We start from the raw sequence: 20,456 nt of genomic DNA on the forward strand, positions 1-20,456 counted from the left end.
ATTTATACCACTCTGTGCTCAATCTGAGGGCTGCTCCCTGGAGACCTGTTGCCGGCAGCTCTCCCCAAGCCGCGGAATTTAACCCTAGGACAGCTCTCCCCAGATGTGATGGAAAACATCTGGCCAGATGCTTGACTACAAGGCCTGGCCGTCCAACCTCGATGCTAGGAACCCCCAGAAGACTTTTCAGTCCTGGCCAACCCCCCTGTTGATACTGCTGATAAAGAGCAAGCAAGTCCCTCACAGGAATGTAAGATTCAATAATCTGATGGCTGATTTCTGCCTGCACACTGAGGCTACATCTGTTAAAAAGCCTCTGAAACATCATGCATCCTTCATTCAGTATTGATTCATGGGTAGGTGTGGATGATGACAAAGTAGAATTGCTGGAATAAATGAACGTCAGCACAATAGCAATGAAAAAAAAGAGTCCCAGAATCCCAGAATAACATTTATTTATTACAGATTTTTATTTAATTTAAAAAAAACTTTTACTTGTAAATGTTACACTGAGCTCTATTGAAACATTTCCATGTTGTGTCTCTCAGCACATTTAGGCACACAAGAATGCAGACATCATTTTGCAGCTCTAGCCATTGTTCAAAATACGAAACAGAGAAGAGCAAGAGAGGGGGAGGAAGATGCCACTTTAGCAGAACTGCATTCAAACTGTGCAGCGCCAAAGGAAGAAAATACATCAAATACCGGCGTTCAGCTCGATCGTTCCCGCAGCGAGGGACAGCAACAACTGATTTCTCACGTCCCTGTGTCGTGTGTGACATTAAAAAATACAAAAAAACGTTCAAACCCAGGTACCCTGAACATGACTAGACCAAGTTTGGCTGGGTTACTCCCTCACAGTCACCAGAGAAGAATCTGGTTGACTTAGAAACCAACAGTACGAAACCCACAACCAGTACATCCAAAAAAAAAAAAAAGATTATAGTCAGTATACCTGAAGATATAGCACTCTAATCTTCTTCTTTGACAATCAAATTTGGCTTGCGTGTAAATATACGTGCACCAAACGTGTACGTGAGTGTACTAGAAGGTGTAACTGGTCGTCAGATACATCAAGAATCTATGGTCATGTGTGCTTAATATTTGGTCTTTCCCCTTGAAAAATACACATTACGTCAGAGGGGGGTCAAGCACTACGATTACTCAAAGCTGCAGTGGCAAGAACGTCTATTTCACAAACACAGCAATTAGAATTAGGATACTAAGGAAACCCTTTGTCCATGCCAGGGCTCCAGCCTACAGAGCCTATGTACAGCGTACGGTACAGTGAGGGCGACTGCTATGGGGTTCTCACTACGGTTTTGTTGGAGAATAATCGAGACAAAGCATTTTATTTATTGCACACAACAGAAAAGATCAATAGCAGGGGTTTCGCTTTGAACCTGGTGAAGACGTTACGGAAGGTAATTTTCTTCCCACTGGGATGTCTGTATTGCCTTTGTCAATAGCTTTAATCGTGTCCCTCATGAAGCTAGAGGGTCTTCTTTGATTCATACATGACATCCTAAGGATATGTATTCAGTTTACAATGACTCTTTGTAGATATAAAGCTCGGGAAATGATGGAAGTTGATCACATGTGTAGTGCTGTCAAAACTTACAAGAAAATCGCCACCACAGGTTGATAAGATCCCTCTATTCAAACATTTTTTTGGCAAGGATGTCATGAAGAACAGGGTCCATCAATCACCTACATGTTTTTTTTCTATGTTTGTATTTGTACACCGTACACGTGACAAGTCGTGGGACCTGTTCAATGGCACATACAGGAGGATACAAAAAAGTGGTTTTACAATTATCTAGCAAATTACATTTGACTTCTCAACTGCCCACTGGTTCTTTGTTTCAGAGAAAATATATATATATAGAAAATAAAACATACAATCAAATTCATTTTCAGCTCATCCTCTTTTGGTTACACCGAGGTGAAAACAAGTGCAGTATTTTAAGTTCTTCAGAGAAACTAAATCCGACGGGCCGAGCCCAAAAGTTCCCAGTTCATCTCAAAATTGTAAGCCGTCCGCTTAAAGCCGGAGGCGATTATAAATGGATGAGTCAAGGCCAGTTGAGGCTGGAGCTCGTCACAAAGTTCTCATAAATTCTCTGAAGACTAATTCAACATACAGGCAGAACAATCATTATCAACATCGCCACTGGTTTACAGAAATCTCTTGTGCTCCACCAAGATTTTTTTTTTCCAACTCTTTACAACAGTTTTACAAAACACCAGTGAAACATTTTACCAAACTTCTGTGGCATGCAACCCAGATGAGGGTTTTCTTTGCCAAAAAAAGTTGCACATGGTTACAGCTATAGTGGTGCCATAGTAAATCTGATAAAAAGAGAAAACAAAAACACAAGCCAAATAACTGCACTGTCATTTCTCGGCTCAGGGTGGGCACTGGGGTGATGGTTCTTGAGTCCAGAGATCCGGTGTTGGAGTGGGGTGGTGGTTTTCGGTGTTTTAAATCGTCCCCAGATCTGGCGAGGGAGCTGCTTTATGCTGTTGTGGGCACCGACACCTCCAGCAGGCGGTTGTTCTTGCGCTTGCAGGACACGCTGTTTCCGTTCTTGGGGGCTCCCTGGATGAATTTCACGCATACTTTGTCGTGCTTGAACTGCACCAGGAACCTGCCACACAGAAACATTATGCCTCGTCATTAAACATCATCCGGGTGAAATCGCGTCCTTTGACCTGAATAACAGGATTTAACTCGTGCGTGCAATCTTACTCGTCTGAGATGTCGATGTTGAGCTGCTCGCTGTCTGCGGCCGTGGCCCCGGTGCGGTGGAGTTTGGTGATGATTTCAATCAGGTGTTCGCTGCTGAGTAAGAAGTCTCCTTTGACGGCTGAGGCCGACCCCTGAAGCAAAATGACACGATGACAGTTGAATAAAAAAAACAACTCAAGTTCAGTCCACTGTAATCGTAAACTTTGATGCGAGTAAACTGCACACAACATTAAATAAAAAGTGTTGATTTGAACTATTATTCTTATTAGTTCATAATTTTTCTATTACTTTCTTCTCATATGTTTTGTTCCATATATCCAACTGCTTAAATTGAATGTACAGCCATCTTGGTTTGTTTTGTGTTTTCATTAGGGCTGTCAAACTTAATGTGATAATAATGTGTTAACGCAAATTCATTTTAACGCCACTCATTTCTTTAGTTAAATAGCTTAGCTTAATAGCTCGTCATGAAGGAGGATAAATAACGCTCCAAACTTGGGCTAAATTTTATCAAGGAAAAACTGTCATGTCCATTTTCAAAGGGGTTCCTTCACCTCTGACTTCAAGATATGTGAATGTAAATGGGTTCTATGGGTACCCACGAGTCTCCCCTTTACAGACATGCCCACTTTATGATAATCACATACAGTTTTGGGCAAGTCATATTCAAGTCAGCACACTGACACACTGACAGCTGTTGTTGCCTGCTGGGCTGCAGTTTGTTATGTTATGATTTGAGCATATTTCTTTATGCTAAATTCAGTACCTGTGAGGGTTTCTGGACAATATTTGTCATTGTTTTGTGTTGTTAATTGATTTTTAATAATAAATATATACATACATTTGCATAAAGTAATCATATTTGCCCACTCCCATGTTGATAAGAGTGTCAAATACTTGACTAATCTCCCTTTAAGGTACATTTTGAACAGATAAAAAATGTGCGATTAACTTGCGATTATAATGCGATTAATCACGATTAACTATTTTAATCGATTGGCAGCCCTAGTATACATGTGCAGGTATGAGCTGTAGCCTGTGTTTTGTGTCAGCCAGGTGCCTGAAGTTGGGTTAACATGAAAAACATAACTCTTGTAAAATGTGTATTAGTTGTGTTTCTCATTGATATTCGACAAAAAACAAAACCTTTGAAAGAAAGTTTTGAATCAGTACGTCCTGTAGCCAGGGATCTCCCAACAGCATTTAAACAAACAGCATAATTTCATTTAGGCAAACAGGAAATTAACTTCAGCAAGTAGAAGTTAGGCACATTACTGCAGGCTCACTTCCACTGAGTACAAAAAATGCTGTCTAGTGCAACTTCTCAGTTTAGTGTCCATGGATATTTCAATAAACCTAACAACACAAGTGCACAATTGACTGCCGTTTAACGACTTAAATGTCTCAACGGGCCTTAAAGGGGTAGTTCGACATTTTTGGAAAACCTCTTACTTGCTGAGAGCTAGATGAGAAGATCGATACTGAATCATACCAGCCCTAAAACAGGTCTCCCTCACCTCTTTGAGTTTGAGAGCAAAGAAGCCGTCGCTCTGTGTGCTGACCGACACGCTGGTGAGGTCCGGCAGGGGAACGCTGGCCTTCACCTGGCCGGTCTTCTGGTCAGCCAGGACGACGCTCTTCTTAGTCAGCAGGAAGATTCGAGCCGTACCCTGCAAACAGGAGCAGAAAACTGTCTGTCATCCTAAATATTGTGAAAGCATTTGACCAAAATGTCCTTTTTAGGTGCATTTTTTTTCTCTGGTCTTGAAACTGGGACAGCGTTAAGAGTAAAACACAATACACGTGTCCCAACGTGTCTGCTATCTGCTGGAACAAAAATAATGCCGGTTGTTAAGATGTCAGAAAACATCAGATTGCTGCACAGCGGGGTGAAATACCCATCAAAACAACTTAATAGCGTTGTGCTCCACGAGGCCTGTGTTGAAAAGTGGAGCTAAACTCTAAACGGCAGGGTCACGATGTAATCACAGCTTAGATTTTGGACTCAATGCTCCATTTAGCTTGTGTAGGAGCTGAACATATTGTAGTGTGAGTGATCTTTTCTTACCTTGCCATTGGCCCTGTTAATCTTGTTGACCACATCAGCCAGCAGAACCTTCTCATCCATGGCGGTGCTGAGTTTCTGATATTTGGGGTTCTTGCTGATCTCCAGGTAGTCTCCTATGAAGGGCTGGCTCACGCTGAGACAAAGACATTCACATCACTTAACTGAAATTAAGAGATTCACTAATCTCCTTATACATCTAGATATTACTTTCATATACCATGAAACAAAGAGCACAGTGAATGTCAGGTACCTGCTCGGGTAGAGAGCCTTCTTATCCTTGAAGATCTTACTGGCCTCCAGCTTCTCCTCATAAACCGCCTTCTTCTCCTCTGTGAACTGGCTCCTGTATTTCTTGCACTGAACACACATAATAGCAGCAGTTCAAACAAAGGCTGTAGTATCAAATATTACATATTTTGTATTGCCCCTATAGTGGAAGAAGTACTCAGATCCTTTACTTAAGTAAAAGTAGAAATACCGTTGTCTAAAAATACTCCATTACAAGTCCTGAATTCAAAATGTTACTCAAGTAACAGAAGTATTATCAGCAAAATGTATTAAAAGTATCAGAAGTAAAGGTACTCATTATGCAGAATGGCTCCTTTCAAGTGTTATGTTATTTACATATTATTTTCTATTAAATTTAGTTTCCCTTAGAGAGGTTAATTCTTCTTCTAGATTACCGGTACTCTGTTTTTATCACTAACAAATACATGTATGAGCATTTTTAATGTTGTAGTTCGTCAATGTGGAGCTACTTTTAAATACTCTGTGTACTACTGGGTATTTTTATATGTAAAAAGTAACAAGTAACTAGAACTGTCAAATACATTTAGTGGAGTAAAAAGTACAATATTTCCTTCTGAGATGCAGTGCGGTAGAAGTAGGAAGTATCAGAAAACGGAAATACTCAAGTAAAGTACTAGTATGTCAAAATTGTACTCAAGTACAGTAAATTAAGTAAATATACTTTCCACCACTGGTATTGCCTATCCAGTGGTTTCTATTTTCAGGTTTCTAGTGTGTCTCGTTCTCTGTACTGATTTGACCTTTTTTTGATTGGTTGTTGCAGCCTGTGGCTCCGATTTGGTTTTATATTGTGAGTTGAATGCTTGACTAAAGTCGATGACCATAATGCTCACATCATTCTACTACCTGTCTACCAGGTGTGCATTAGGCAATATTCACAGTATAAATCATGAAATGAGAGAATAATTAAATATGGTTGAAGGGGACAGAAAGAGGTGAGGGACTCTGGTTATTTGTGACCGACCCTCCAGAGATGGAAGATTCTCCTCAGCTCTGTGTGGACTCCCTCCAGAAAGCGGTAAGGCCTGGCGGGCCAGCTCTTGTCTATGGGTGACATGGAGGGCATGGTCTTCTTCAGGCCCAGGAAGTATTTTTGCATCTGGACAAAACGGACATAAATGCAGGTTTATAACATTCACGCAAATCTTTGATGAAAAACATCAAAAGAAATTATCCTTTATCTCATATCATGAGAACAAGTCTTTCCATTTTTACACATTTATTCAAGCAAGTAAATATTCAAGTCCTGATAGACAGGAAGGCAATCCCGGCTCTCCAAAATATTAAAAGAGGTGGCAAACAAGGAAGGAAATATATTAAAAAGCCTTTATTATAGTGACTAAATCATTGAAAAAGCAAACATGTTTAGACCTCTGTAGGTCTTCGTCAGGGCTTAAAACAAACATGTTGGCTTTTTTAATGATTTAGCAACCATAATAAAGGCTTTTTAATATTATTTCATCCTCGTTTGCCACTTGTTTTAAAATGTTGGAGTGCCTGGATTGCCTTCCTGTCTATACAGATTTTTCTCTCTTTCAAAATATTCAAGTCCTACTTACAATTCTCTGGACGGTGAAGTCATAGATCTTCTTGCCTGCGTTTGCCCGGAAGAATTTTCTGTACTCTCTGCGGACCTTTTACAGAAATAAGGGAAAGGAATAAACAAACTGTCAGTCACCTCCTGCCACCCATTAGTTTGATGTGACACAGGAAAGAAAAGGAGTACACTGATAGGAGGATGACAGTATACACAGACGGCACACTAGAACAACAGACGTTTGGTTAGTCACAAACAACGAACACCTGGAACAGACAAAGTCAACTCCAAGCTGCTGGAATTAATTAAAATTACAGCGATTACTGGATTGTAATTACTGAAGAGTCAATGATGGTTATGACAAATGACCTTCATGCTGACCTTAATTGCACAAATTGAGATGTGAACAGGTGCATTGTGGTCAATTAACACAATGAAGAGATTAACATTGAAACAAATGACCAGTGGGACGAGTAAAAACCAGAGAGACACGCAACAGATAAGCACCACAAAGTAGGACACACGTACACACTTTACACACCTAAATACAAAGAAATAACAAGTGAAACAAATACTGTTGGGTACACGAAGCGGTGCTGCTTTATATCGAATTAGTCGCACAGATGCAGAGGAAGCAGACAGAGGGAGACATTTAGAGAAGAACAGATCAGAGAGAGAGAGACAGACAGCCTCTGTCGTGTCAGTCAGGCTCTGTTGGTTTAAATCTTCAGTATTAAATACCAAAGCGAGGAAAATAGCAGCTGTCCCTAAATAATTATCTCAAATGTAACTAAAACTGTGGGATTACGGGAGGGAGTTAACCTTAAAGGTCTAATTGATAACATTTTTTTAAAATAAAATATCTACAGTGTTTAGAAAGGTGCCGAATAAAATCATGGCTTTTCCTGAAAAAAATATTATAAATGCGAATTAATCATTTAAAAAATGTTGGCAGGTTCAAAATTAATATTTTGTTTATCTCTGTGGAAGATATCGGACGTTTGGTTCCCACTTCTAACAAGGCTTGTGAGTCAATAGTAAAACAACGCTGGTGTCATTTGGTATCTCTGTCGTCAGTTAGTGTGGAAAAAACGGATAAATGGCTGACATTAACGGTAAGTGCCTGGCAGTGACTTGTTGTGAAGTAAATGCAATGGCACGGGGAGGGAGAGTGCGACATCTGGTGGCTGAATGTTATCAATTCACCTTTAAATTACCTTGTCACATCTTCACTAACTATTTCCTACTAAAGAAATGATTCTAATGAAAATTGTTGATGTGAGCGCTGTGGATTGTTTTGAGTAACCAGTGCCTGGATTCATTGTTTCAAATGCAACTTTTCAATGTGTTTGAACGCCTCGAATAATATTAATTTCACCTCCATTACACTGGAGTGGTGGAAGAAGTCTCAAAACCTCTGCAAATAAAACCATCTGCATTGCTAGAAAGATTTAGATTTAGGTGGACTACCCCTTTAAGATGAGATCACAGTTATTGCGTTAAATACATTTCTCTGTGCCGCACAGGTGATGCAGGGGGAAATGCTGAAGAACGGTAAGTCCTGCAAGTCCCGCAAGGAGTGCACTGCAATGGGGATTGGGATTTCCATATTGGAGGAAAACAGGGGAAAAAACTATTATGTGATATAATTATTCCAAATAGCAAAAATTGGATAAGAGTCTTGTGGTCTTGTAATCTTTGTAGAAGTACTATATGTTGCGGTGGTGTAGCATAATTCTCTGTTTATTATGCATAAAACCAAAAGTTGTATTGTTTTGATGGTGGGATTTGCAACAGAAGTTGATGTATAATAAACACGTCTAACCACTCATGTTCCAATGTGCATAACCTCTGGGATCTAAAACAATGTTATCGTGGATAAAGTGTGACCACAGCACTAGGGAGTGCCTGGCTTCCTGTAGAAGCTGGCATATAGCAGATGGTTGAGGAGGATGAAGAGGGTCAGGGGGTGATGAGTAGGTGGCAGACTTGGTGATGGCTGTGCCGTGGGGCTGGTAGGTACCTTGAGTCCCTGCCAGTAGGCCCAAATCACAGCGACAGCATGCTTACGCCTGGCCTCTTCCTTCAGTCTCCTCAGCTCCCTGCGAGCCTGTTCAGGGGGTTGGCGGGAAGACACACAGAGAGCGGGAACAAATGAAGCAACAGAAGATGAGAGGAAGAAGAGGGAGACACTGTTTTTTGCCTGAGGTCAGCAAACATCAAATTCACACACACACACGTACGCACTGCACACCAGCACTGTGTGACCATGGAGAGACTGTAAAAAGTACAGCTCTACTGCTCCAGACTTCAGAAACAAAATTTGGCGCACATTTATCAGAGGGGAACTTCTGGAACGGAAACAGACTTTTTTAGTGGGACTTTAAGAGCGAAAGTCACAACTCAGGCAGCAGAGGTCACCTCAAAGGATCCAAACAGTTCCATCTAAAAAAAGACAAACAGCACTGCAATGCAAAGAGTAAACATGCATTAACTACACAAGAAGGAAGAGGTCATGCAGAGGGCAGGCAGCATGCTCTGGTGAGGCATGGACCTTAGAGGAAGAAGCTGAAAACACACTCCAAACATGACCTTTCTGGCCTTGGTTTGTGTGACTGTTATCTTACTGGAAATGGGTTTGCCAATGTAACCTTGAGTCACTTACATTAGCAAAATTATAATATCACCCGTCAGACTGAGCTGTAAAGAGAGGCTTCGGTTAAAACGGCCATCGTCCTTTCACTACAGCATCCAGTGGACGAGTGTATATGTGAGAGGGTGTCTGGTAAACTGCCTTACATGGTACATGAAATGCTTGGATTGGGTTGAGCAGAATGATGGGTATGTTGAGTTTTTTTTGGGGGGGGATGGGATGGGATGGGAGGGTCGATGGAGGCGGCAAGTCACGGCAAGTCAAGTCAACAGGCTTCCTAAATACCTTGGTGCCCTGCCAGCCGGCCCAAATGACCGATACGGCATGTTTATTCCTCGCCTCCTCCTTCAGCTGACGCAGCTCTCTCCGGGCCTGATGGAAAGCGGTGGCAGTTGCGGGGGAGGTTAATTTCAGTGACAATCAAAACTTAATTGTCGCAGGAGAGGTACTGAGTAGGTGTGGAAAAAAGGCATTATGAGGAAACATTGACGGAAGACAACAAAGGATGTCAAGAGATGGGGAGGTGAACATCAACATGCGAGCAGCTTTCAGCGGCGCTCACGTTTTGTGACTCTCGTGCTTTAGAGGAAAACAGTGGGAGAGTGTGGATTATCATAACGTTATCTAGAGCTTCATAAAAGATGAAAGATTTATGTTTGCTAAGAACAAAGTCCGCACACAACACGGAATAATCTTTAACGGTATCTATAATGAGTCAGAACTGATAGTCATCGGCAGGCTGTGAAACCATGAAATAAAATATTGATCATTAACAACCAAAGATATGTCAAATGATAACGCTGTTGAGTAAATGCTGATAAGATGTTACACATGCAGACTACAAAGTCTGCAAAGTGGCTTTGATTATACACAGCCACTGAGGTTTTATAAAGTAGCAACATATGTGCCGTCGTATTGACATAATTCCCTGCTTATTCATTTTGTTGTCAGCATATCAGTATTTTAAAAAGAGACGTCACAGCTGGAGTAAACAACAGTGAAAATCATCTGCGTGGTGGGCACTGCAGGGTTGAAAAAAGATTGGGTTTCATGTGTGTAGAAATCTTGTTTTGGTTTGCAACACCATAACAGAAATAAAATATTCCACGACAACCAAAACAGAGAGACAATTGTACGTGTGAGAGCTACAAAACAGAAAACAGGACGAACAACAATGAGGCACATTAGTCAGGCCAGTGGGTAACGGAAGGACGGGGGTCGAGGTCCATTCAGAGGGGGGCTGCTACTCTATTAGGCTGTTTTCATAGTGGGAATAGGGTGGGACGGGGGACATGGTGAACAGGGATGACAAGACAGCTGGTACAGAGACACACTCCGGCTGGGTGGAAATACCTTGGTTCCCTGCCAGTATGCCCAAATTACTGTCACAGCGTGTTTATTCCGCGCTTCTTGTTTTAGACGCCTCAGCTCCATCCGAGCCTGGTGGGACGTGGTGGGCGTTAGGTACGACAGGTTGAGGATGTGAGAAGGAAAAAGAATCGAGAAAGGAAAGGAGGAGTGAGGGGGGGGGGAAAGAAAAAGAGAAGTGGCAAGTTGTGTGATCAGCAAAAGAAGCAGCACCAAAAGGGAGAAACAGCAGCAATAACATCAAGGAGAGCTTTGTTAAAGAACAGATTTTTTTTGTAATACTGGTGGGGCAATCAGGCAGGAACACTGGATAAGATGAAAAATCAAGTGTTTAAGGAAATACTGTTAAGACTTCAAGAGCAGCTTCCCCCCCCGCCAACATGAATAAAAAAGCCCTGTATCAAACCCAGGCTGATGCTGCGTGGAGGTAAAAACCTCCCTCTCTGATATCCCTCTGCACTTTCATGTGTCAGTACCTGGGTGCCGTGCCAGAAGGCTGAGATGGTGGTCACTGCCTCTTCACATCTCTTCTGATATTTCAGCTCTCTCAGAAGTTTGCGGGCCTGATGGAAATATAACAAGCAAACATTTGTGAGTTTTTTTTTTTTCTGATTTCCGCATGGCGTCCTGAGACATTTTCCTCTAAACGGAGTGAATTCACAGGGAGGTGCACACCTGCCATCCTCTGGTGTAGGACTGCACCACGGTGGTGGCGCTCTTGATCTTCTGGTATTTCTTTTGTTGCTGTGAGATGAGAAAAAGGAAAAAGAAAAATAGGGAATTAACTACACTTCACGCATCAGTGCCATCTGTCAATCTGTTTATTTTTGCTTTGTGTGTGATTTTGAGCATTTCCCCCAAAGAGCCCTCACCGCGTATCGGCGGTACCATGCTGCCACCACTATCTGACTCTTCTTCAGCAGCAGGAAGTGGCTGCGGCACTTCCAGCCACGGTAGATCTTCTGAATGAGTGTGGCCAGGTCTTGCAGGCATTGCCTCCTCCTCTCCTCCAAGGTGAAGAGCTGCATGAGGCAACAAGAAAACACCTTTACTCCACATACAGTGGTGATGTCAGTTGTTAATAATCAACATCAATTTTCTTTTGGCAAGGACAGTGTCTTTTTAACCTCTGTTATAAGGTCATAGGGGAAGCAAAGTTGTTATAAAGGAAACTTCTCCCTCTATAAGATCAATAGAAATGTTTTTTTTTATCTGAGCAAATACTGATTCAGCGATATCACGCACAAAGTCCAATCTATCTGCAGGAGGGAATGTAACCCTTTCCTGCCTGGGCTCACAGCGAGACAATAAAAAAACGACCTAAGTGAATTGACTTATCTTCAGCAGGGATGTGAGTACAACTTTTTATTGTCCTGCTGTAAGCCAATGCAATTTGTTCATTTGCAGGCTGCGTATCATGGGTCTTTTTTATATCACTGCTTTGCATAAACGTTGGAAAACCGAATTTCTCAACGCCTAACTTTTTAACTCATTAACTTTTTTTAATCATGCTTTTTATGGTTTCCTTAAGAAAAATTACTACAACAAACTAAACCATAACAAATAAAATAATACATACATATAATAACAGACAGTAACTGTAAATTAAAAAACAAAGTATTTGAAAACAAGGGAGAATTTTTTTAAATACTACTACTACTACTACTAATAATAATAATAACTACTATTAATAATAATAATAATAAAATAAAACTAATAAATAAGAATAAAAATATAAAACAATACAATTAAAATTATAATAAATTAAATGTATGTAATGTATTTTAAAAGAAAATAATAATAATAATAATAATAATAATAATAATAATAATAAAATATAAACAAATAATAAATACATGAATAAAATAAATTAACACACCAGATTCCCAACACCTACTAGTATCCCTGTGATCCCGCCCCCACGTTAATTCACCAGCACAGGACGGATACAGATGTAGGGTAAGGTTAGATAAGGTAACTTATTTATAGCACATACTATATGTATATATATAATAAATAATGTACTCCAAGAGCTTCATTATTAACACCACATCTTGTTCCACGTTTTATGACAAGAATTTCTCCAAACCTTGATAATTAAAATAGAGGCGTGGCTGCGTTGAATTAACAGCCAAAAGAAATACTGTCTGGAAACGTGGATTCAAATCTACTCAACTAGACTCTATGTAGTGATTTCGCAGCTGCAGATATATAAGGCAGATAAGTTGATCCGATAGAAAAAACGCAATTACTGAAGAAAAAAACTCTCCCACTATGAGATCATGTTATTCCAAGCTTTGTTGGTGTTTTCGCTGGGTGGGGAGAAAGACCATTGAAATGCTGCAGGCCTGAGCAGTTGAGGAGCCTAGAGTAAAGACGCTCATTTCCCATGTTAGATGGGACGACTAAGTGAAACCATGTGGGTTTTTTTCTGGTGGTTGCATGCTAATTGCTGAAGAGGGGGCTCCGAGTGCAGCCCACCGTGCTTTACAAACATGTTACTGTGAGAAAACAGGGTGGCTGAGCACGCTGGATTCAACCTTTAGACATTCAAACACAGCTTGATCTACTGAAGTACACAGCAGATGTCAAAACTGGCTACACAACATAGTTAGGTCTGTTTTCTACCGTTCTTGGGTTCCTGATGAAGATCTTGGAGCGCCCGTAGGAGAACTCCTCTACTGGGACCTGGAGGTCGGCCATCAGCACCTCCACTCCTTCCCTATGGAGAGCCAGAAGGGTCAGATGGGTCGTCCAAACCATACTTGACATTCAACTGGCCATGAACAACATAAGAGCAACTGTATAGAAGTAGTGGGAAGATTTTGGACACAAGGGAGAATAGCACTGAGGTTGTAGAGTTTGAGAAACAAAGAAACATGATTAAAAGGAGAGCAAAACAAATCCAGAGAAACATGTGGAAGGAGGGAATAAGGAAACCACACAAAGCACAAAGGGATGGCTGAACAACAAGATACCAATGCGTGGTAGAGCAGATAGGAATCAGTGCTTTTACCAGCACCGAGGATTGGGCACGCAAGTCTGGCTGATATGGAACGGAGGAGACAGATAAAGGATGAAATGTCTCAACATGTTGTGGCTCAAGGAGGGAATGGTTTATTTCTGCTCAACAACTGGTACAGTATGTGACAAGACCGCTGCTGAGAGGAGCTTCATTTGGTGTTTGCAAATACCTGAAACTGTATGTGTAGGGATGCACAATATATATATATATATATATCGATCCGATAAATCATCAGCCGATAATGGGAAATGTATATTATCATTTATTATTCCGATAATGAAATTATAGCCGATAAATCAAAGCCAAATAGGTGGTGTGCTCGCGGTCAGAAACACGGTGAAATACACTCTGGTTCACGGGAAAAAACATCTGCAGACAGCAGGTTTTAGGTTCTATAAAAGCCTTTATTTTTGTATTGACTATTAAAGACATGTCTGATTTGTCAGATTATGTCAAAGCATTTATTTGAATTGTTAGGCAAAATGCTCTATAAAAGCTAAAAAAGTATGTTTGTGAAGTTTTTAGATGTAATTTTCGAGAAAAAATAACATTTGACCATGAAGAGTCAGAACTGTTCTTTGTTTTTGTTATGCTAACAATATGAAGTCAGTTAGCTTTGGTTGGGTCAGAGCTATGAAATATTAAATCATCCACCTCAGGCGTGCATAATAAACTACAGGTTATGTAACTGTAATCTACTACTATATCTTTGAAGTAGGGCTGTCAATCGATTAAAATATTTAATTGTGATAAACGCATGATGGTCCAAAGTTAGTCGTGATTAATCACAAATTAATCGCACATGTTTTATCTGTTCAAAATGTACAGATAAAGACAAAGGGAGATTTAAAATATGCTTTCTTTATGCAGATGTGTGTATATATTTGTTATTGGAAATCAAGTCACAACTCAAAACAATGACAACTTTGACAGCCCTAATATAAAGATATACTGCATGTCAGCATGCTGAGTAAACTGTTGGCAAGTTCAGCTGATTATTTCCCCCCGTTGATCCTTTATTTATCCAGGGAAAGCTATCTAAGCCCTTTTCCAGCAATAACTTGCTGCTTCACATTCGCGCAGCTCCACACAATCACACCTGGGAGCTGACCACTCAAACTGCAGTCTATTAGTGCTGGTCACAGTCCCTCCACTGGGAGTAGTCTGAGGCTCAGTGCCTTTAGTTAAAGACGCCTATGTTTGTGTTTCTCAGTTTCCACACTCACATTTTCTCACAAATACCTATAAGAGGGTTTGTTTTGGCAACCTTCCAGTGACAAGAACCCCTTCTCGACTTCCTCTCTACCCAAACAGTGCTTCAGAATAAACACCAGCATTACCTGGCAGGTCCTCTCCAATGAGGCCAGGTCCGTTTGCAGAGCATTTTGTAGCGCTCCAGGCACGGCTCGTAGGCCTGGCGGAAAGCGTAACCCGCTCTCCTCACACGGACGTTCTCCATCAGGCCCAGGTAGCGCACCTGATGGCAGACCAGAGAATCGGTGAAGATGTGGGAGGCCTTCTTGTCATTGGGCTTGATGCACCTGGGAAGCAAAGAGAGAGGTTGTTCAACAAAATCTCAGAAAATGGTGAAACATGTCGATCAGAGTTTCCCAAAGCCCAAGATGACGTCCTCAAATGTCTTTGTTTTGTCCACAACTCAAAGCTATTCAGTTTACTGTCAAAGAGGAGTAAAGACACCAGAAAATATTCACATTTAAGAAGCTGGAATCAGAGAATTTTGACTTTTTTCTCTTCAAAAATTACTCAAACTGATTAATCGATTATCAAAATAGTTGACAACGGAGGATATTCCATTTTAGTTACTGAACATTTAAAAAAAAAAAAACAACAACACAAACTCATCACAAAATATACTGAATAGGCAGGTTAATAACTGATATAATCTCCGTATGAACGACGGGACTTTACCGGATGTAGTTTGGGTTTTTGGTCTGCAGGTTCCTCATCAGCGTCCCCACTGATGCTCTGAACTGGAATCCAGCGGTCGGCGGCCTCTTCAGGTTGACTTTGGCTGGGTTGCCCTCAGGGAACAGCTGTTTCATGAGGAGGTGGTTGGCCTTGTACATGGCCTGGGACAGGTCCCGGTATAGCAGGTCGTTGTTCTTGTCTACGAAGCCCTCGGAACGGTACAGCACCTTGATGTGAACAGGAAGAACAGACATGACTAAAAATGTGTTTTCTCCTTGTCATGCCAAGAGATACGACTAAACAAAAATCTGTAATGAATTTAATACTACTTAGTGCACGTCAAGAATGTAATTGTCTGGCCAGATGCATAAATTGATCATATTATCATATATCTCGTTGGTGTTTTCTGCATTCCTTTTACAGCACTGTATTGGTCACAAACATTATCTGCTAATGTCCCGTACCTTGCCGGCGTAGTGCTGGATGCGGAAGCAGTTGTGTGGCAGGCTGTGGTCAGTGAGGAACTTTGAACTCTTGCTGAGGCGACTCTCAAAGTGCTGGTGTTCAGCGCAGATGGTGTTCAGTTTGTCCAGGAAGGTCTCGTCGGTGACCGTCCCCGGCCTCAGGCACTCCTCGTCCAACATGGCCAAGATGCCATTTTGGTGCTGGACATAGCAAGGTAGGTAGACATTAAAGGTTGTGTGTTATATGTCATATTATTCTTTTTTTACTGTTCTCTAGCCATTGTTATGTAGTCTGCAAAATACTTGATGAAAAGTGCTACAAAAGCAGTCAGAAGCTGGTTTTGAGACTGACTTACATTCTCAATGAGGTCGCAGATAATAGCGTTGTTGAAATATTCAATGTTGGTCCACTCGATGCCCTGTAACAAAAGAAATTAAGGTCAAAGGGACAATGGCTTTTCTATCTTGAGTTAACAAGATACATCAGCTAGACTCTCACAGAATTGAGTGCTTGATGAACCTGCCTGTATTTCAACACAAACACTGAGCGCCTGGTCAAGTACCTGAAGGACAGTCACCTAATCAACGCTGCTCTCACAGCGGCCCTCACCAAGTACTGCAGTCCTTACAGTAGAGATCTAAGAGTTCATCAGACAGAACTGACAGTACTGGATGCAGCGACAACAAAGCACAAGAGCCACTGTGTCTGCCTTCCAACTTATTTAAACCTCAATACATAGCTGATGTTAAGTAGCCACAATGGATGGCAGTCACAACCAGAGTTGTCAGTGGCTCATTTCCATGCGTATACTCTGGTTCCCCTCCATTTGGTACATCCTTTTCTTCTTGTTCTCCTCAAGGCAACAGTATCTCTTCATCAAGCTTTTTAAAAATCAAAAGCTTGATGAGTGAATGGAAACAGAGACAAAGCATTTCTTGTATTCGCGTTTCTATTTCTGTTCAAATTTGTTCAGGAAATTTTGTCAATTAAAACCCAACAATGCTTGACAGACAAAAAAGTGTTCTTCGCATTGCACTAACGAGCCACATTTTGCGGTAACGATGATGAAGAATCAGTGCTAGACAGTTATTCCACTCATGGGTATGAGAACAAGAAATTTCTCGTCCACAGTCTGTTCGTTTTGGGCTGGATGACAGGAGAACGAGGCAATGTATGAATGTCGAATGTGTCTCTAACTCTAATCTAAAACCTGATACATTTTACATTGTTATAAACTGAGGTTCTACTCAGTCTAGACGCATTAATATCACTAGCACTTAACATTTACGTGGGGGATTTGGGTCTAATGAGAACAAATGACCCGGAAACACTAAATGGGCTATCTCCGTTTAAAGTTACAGTTATCAGTCCTTATTTAAGCATTCTTTGATAAACTTTAATGCAGGTTTTATTAAATCAGTCTAAATGCTGGTACATCCATCTTCATAGCCATATTTGTCCCTGCTGGGTTGATGTTATGTTCTTCTCTCCTGCTCCGTCTCTTCCCATCATCTGAGTAAATGCCTTTCTGGAGAGGAAAGGGAACATATTCTCCATCTCACCCTCTAAAAAAGGCCACTATCTCTTGAAAAAAAACCACATCGCCGCCATCTCATTCACAGCTGCTAATGGGTTGGGAACGTAGCGCCGGTTGATGTAAGCAATGTGACAGATATATTAGGGGGGGAGGGCGTAAAGAAGGCGTGGCTTAAACTGACACACTCCTGATTGGTGGTCCTCCCTCCTTTCTCCAGCGTTGTGGTATTTTCCCATGCAGTATACTGGATAGAAGCCAGCAGTGGAATATCATTGGTGGTGGTGTTAGTGGGGAAGGGGTGTGTGGGGGGGGGTCTCTCACATACATAGAGCTCTGAAAACAAACAGAGCTTAACAACGGGGAGTGTTTACTCTCGCTGGAGTGAGGGATCACTTCCGTCCCCGATACTCCGCAGAGGGGAGACGAGGAGAGAGTATAAACTCAGAGTGTGATGGACGACAGAGACGGGGACAGAAGACATACATGAAGCAGAAATGTATGTTTGGGTAAAAAGGGCAAGAATGCAGATTTTAGCCGAAATAGCACAAGAGGTTAAAGAGATGAGTGACGCGACCAGGTTGGGATCACACTGCAGGGGATTGCGATGATGAACTGTCAACACGACTAATTGAGTGCGGACATGTTGAATGATGTAGATGTACAGTTGCAGGTGAGAGAGGGTTTCCAGGGTTACAGACTGGGCATGATGGGTAATTTATCTTAGTGTCCACTATGGATTATGTGTGTGTGAACTAGGACTGTTAAAGTTAACGCAATGATAACGCGTTAATGCAAATTTGTTTTAACGCCACCTTATTTCTTTAACGCAACTTGTGATTTTTAGATTGTAGCGGGCTCAGTTTTAAAGCTAGAGGGAAGATACTGGTATCATATGAAACTAAAAAACCTAAAGAATTCATTGGTACCAACCATGTCATACTAGTTTGTCGTGAAGGAGGTTAAATAACGATCAAAACGCAGGCAAAAGTTTGGCGAGGAAAAACAGGCATAGCCATTTTCAAAGTGGTCCCTTGACCTCTGACCTCAAGATATGTGAATGAAAATGGGTTCTATGGGTACCCATGAGTCTCCCCTTTACAGACACGCCCACTTTATGATAATCACATGCAGTTTGGGGAAAGTCATAGTCAAGTCAGCACACTGACACACTGACAGCTGTTGTTGCCTGTTGGCTGCAGTTTGCCATGTTATGATTTGAGCATATTTTTTATGCTAAATGCAGTACCTGTGAGGGTTTCTGGACAATATTTATCATTGTTTTGTGGTATTAATTGATTTCCAATAATAAATATATATACATACATTTACATAAAGAAAACATATTTGTCCAGTCCCATGTTGATAAGAGTATTAAATACTTGACAAAGCTCGATTTAAGGTACATTTTGAACACATAAAAATTGAGCGATTCATTTGCGATTAACTATGGACAATCATGATTAAATATTTTAATCGATTGGCAGCCCTAGTGTGAAATAGAGTATACAAGCTTACCTCTCTGATGTACTCCTCCTGCTCCTCACGCAGGGTCAGCTCGATGAAGATCTGCTGCAGCTTCTCGTTGCAGTAGTTGATGATGAACTGCTCAAAGCTGTTTTCCTGTGGAGGCAGCGACGGGAGAAAAAACAATTAGTTCCAGTTATTGTCAACATGTCGAATCATGACGGTGCCGGTTAACTCATTGTTGCTCTATGTTGTTGTCAGTGAAATGGCTTTTTTTTTTTTTTTACTGCAATAGGGAAAAGCGAAATCTCTGTCTGTCTGTCTTTCGGTATGTCCTTCAAATATCTCGAGAACTGCTAATCTGATCGACTTCACACTTGGCGGTTGTATTGCTAGGGCCATAAGGGAGTGTAGTGTCGAATGTGGTGCAATTTGACCAGATGATGGCGCTATAACAATGAACTTTATGTTTTGGCTGACAACTTCTTGCAAACTTTGGGCTTATATTACAAAACATGTCATATCTCCTGAACTCGTTGTGCTATTGGGACCACATTTGGTGGACATGTGTAAATATGATGTCGGAGTGACCATGACAAATCTGGTGCCCTTTGGCCAATAGGTGGCGCTGTAGCAGCATCATCTATCTATCTATAAAGGATTTATTCTCTGTCTGTCTGTCTGTCAGTCTATGTATGTACTGTATGACCACCCTACGCATATCTTATCAAACTGTTCATCCAATCAACTTCACTGTTGGTGGGTACAAGCAGCCATACCGCAGTTCTCGACAACTCTGTAAGCAGCACTTCTGGGGTCAAGCAATCGGCCTGTTCTGGACAGACACGCGCTCTGAACGGAAACTGCACTAGTAACTGTTATATTACAGAACTTATTAAACTTCTGAGCTTGTTTTTTGTTGTTTCTGCTGTTCTTCATAAACCACGACTCCTGCTTCATTTTCTTTATTTCTCAAAGCTACAGCTGCATTCTTTCTTCGCAGCAAACATTCACAAGCATGGTCACATCTTCGCAAACTTTTGCCGTGTCCATCAATTTCCTGCAGTGTTTTATTAAAGAGGATGGTCGTGCCATCGATAAGGAGAGCTTACTGTAGGTGTAGACCAAAGAAGGTTGCTGGAATTTAGATTTAGTATAAAGATAAGATGTAGTGAATTGGATCTGAGAACTACATCCACAATCACATTTTCAAAACCTGCAATCTCAATTCTGACTATTTAAACTGGCCATGCAATGAATGGTGTTTGAAGTTACATCCAGTGAAGAGAAAAGGTCTTTAAAATAAAACCCTGATCTCATCTGACCTTTTGTGCTGTGGAAAAAAAGCA

The 20,456-nt window shown here is 41.2% G+C and overlaps 1 protein-coding gene across 6 annotated transcripts in view; it reads right to left on the reverse strand.

Moving 5' to 3' along the window:
• Window positions 1-438: 438 nt before the first annotated feature.
• Window positions 439-20,456, reverse strand: part of myo1b (myosin IB) — a 71,444-nt gene continuing 51,426 nt past the window's right edge. For 2 of the 6 annotated variants that reach the window (XM_037788966.1, XM_037788965.1), the window contains 19 exons: window positions 19,159-19,263; window positions 16,462-16,524; window positions 16,106-16,306; window positions 15,642-15,868; window positions 15,053-15,253; window positions 13,316-13,409; window positions 11,560-11,709; window positions 11,363-11,431; window positions 11,164-11,250; window positions 10,673-10,759; window positions 9,605-9,691; window positions 8,690-8,776; window positions 6,689-6,763; window positions 6,094-6,228; window positions 5,071-5,177; window positions 4,821-4,953; window positions 4,270-4,422; window positions 2,753-2,883; window positions 439-2,651 (listed from right to left, as the gene is read on the reverse strand). In XM_037788966.1, the coding sequence (XP_037644894.1) occupies window positions 2,519-2,651; window positions 2,753-2,883; window positions 4,270-4,422; window positions 4,821-4,953; window positions 5,071-5,177; window positions 6,094-6,228; window positions 6,689-6,763; window positions 8,690-8,776; window positions 9,605-9,691; window positions 10,673-10,759; window positions 11,164-11,250; window positions 11,363-11,431; window positions 11,560-11,709; window positions 13,316-13,409; window positions 15,053-15,253; window positions 15,642-15,868; window positions 16,106-16,306; window positions 16,462-16,524; window positions 19,159-19,263 (2,325 nt within the window). In that variant the 3' untranslated portion in view covers window positions 439-2,518. The remainder of the gene's footprint in view (window positions 2,652-2,752; window positions 2,884-4,269; window positions 4,423-4,820; window positions 4,954-5,070; window positions 5,178-6,093; window positions 6,229-6,688; window positions 6,764-8,689; window positions 8,777-9,604; window positions 9,692-10,672; window positions 10,760-11,163; window positions 11,251-11,362; window positions 11,432-11,559; window positions 11,710-13,315; window positions 13,410-15,052; window positions 15,254-15,641; window positions 15,869-16,105; window positions 16,307-16,461; window positions 16,525-19,158; window positions 19,264-20,456) is intronic. The other 4 variants (XM_037788968.1, XM_037788969.1, XM_037788970.1 and 1 more) reach the window with 2 other exon arrangements.

This window comes from Sebastes umbrosus, chromosome 13 (genome assembly GCF_015220745.1).
Source record: "Sebastes umbrosus isolate fSebUmb1 chromosome 13, fSebUmb1.pri, whole genome shotgun sequence".
NCBI lineage: Eukaryota > Metazoa > Chordata > Actinopteri > Perciformes > Sebastidae > Sebastes > Sebastes umbrosus.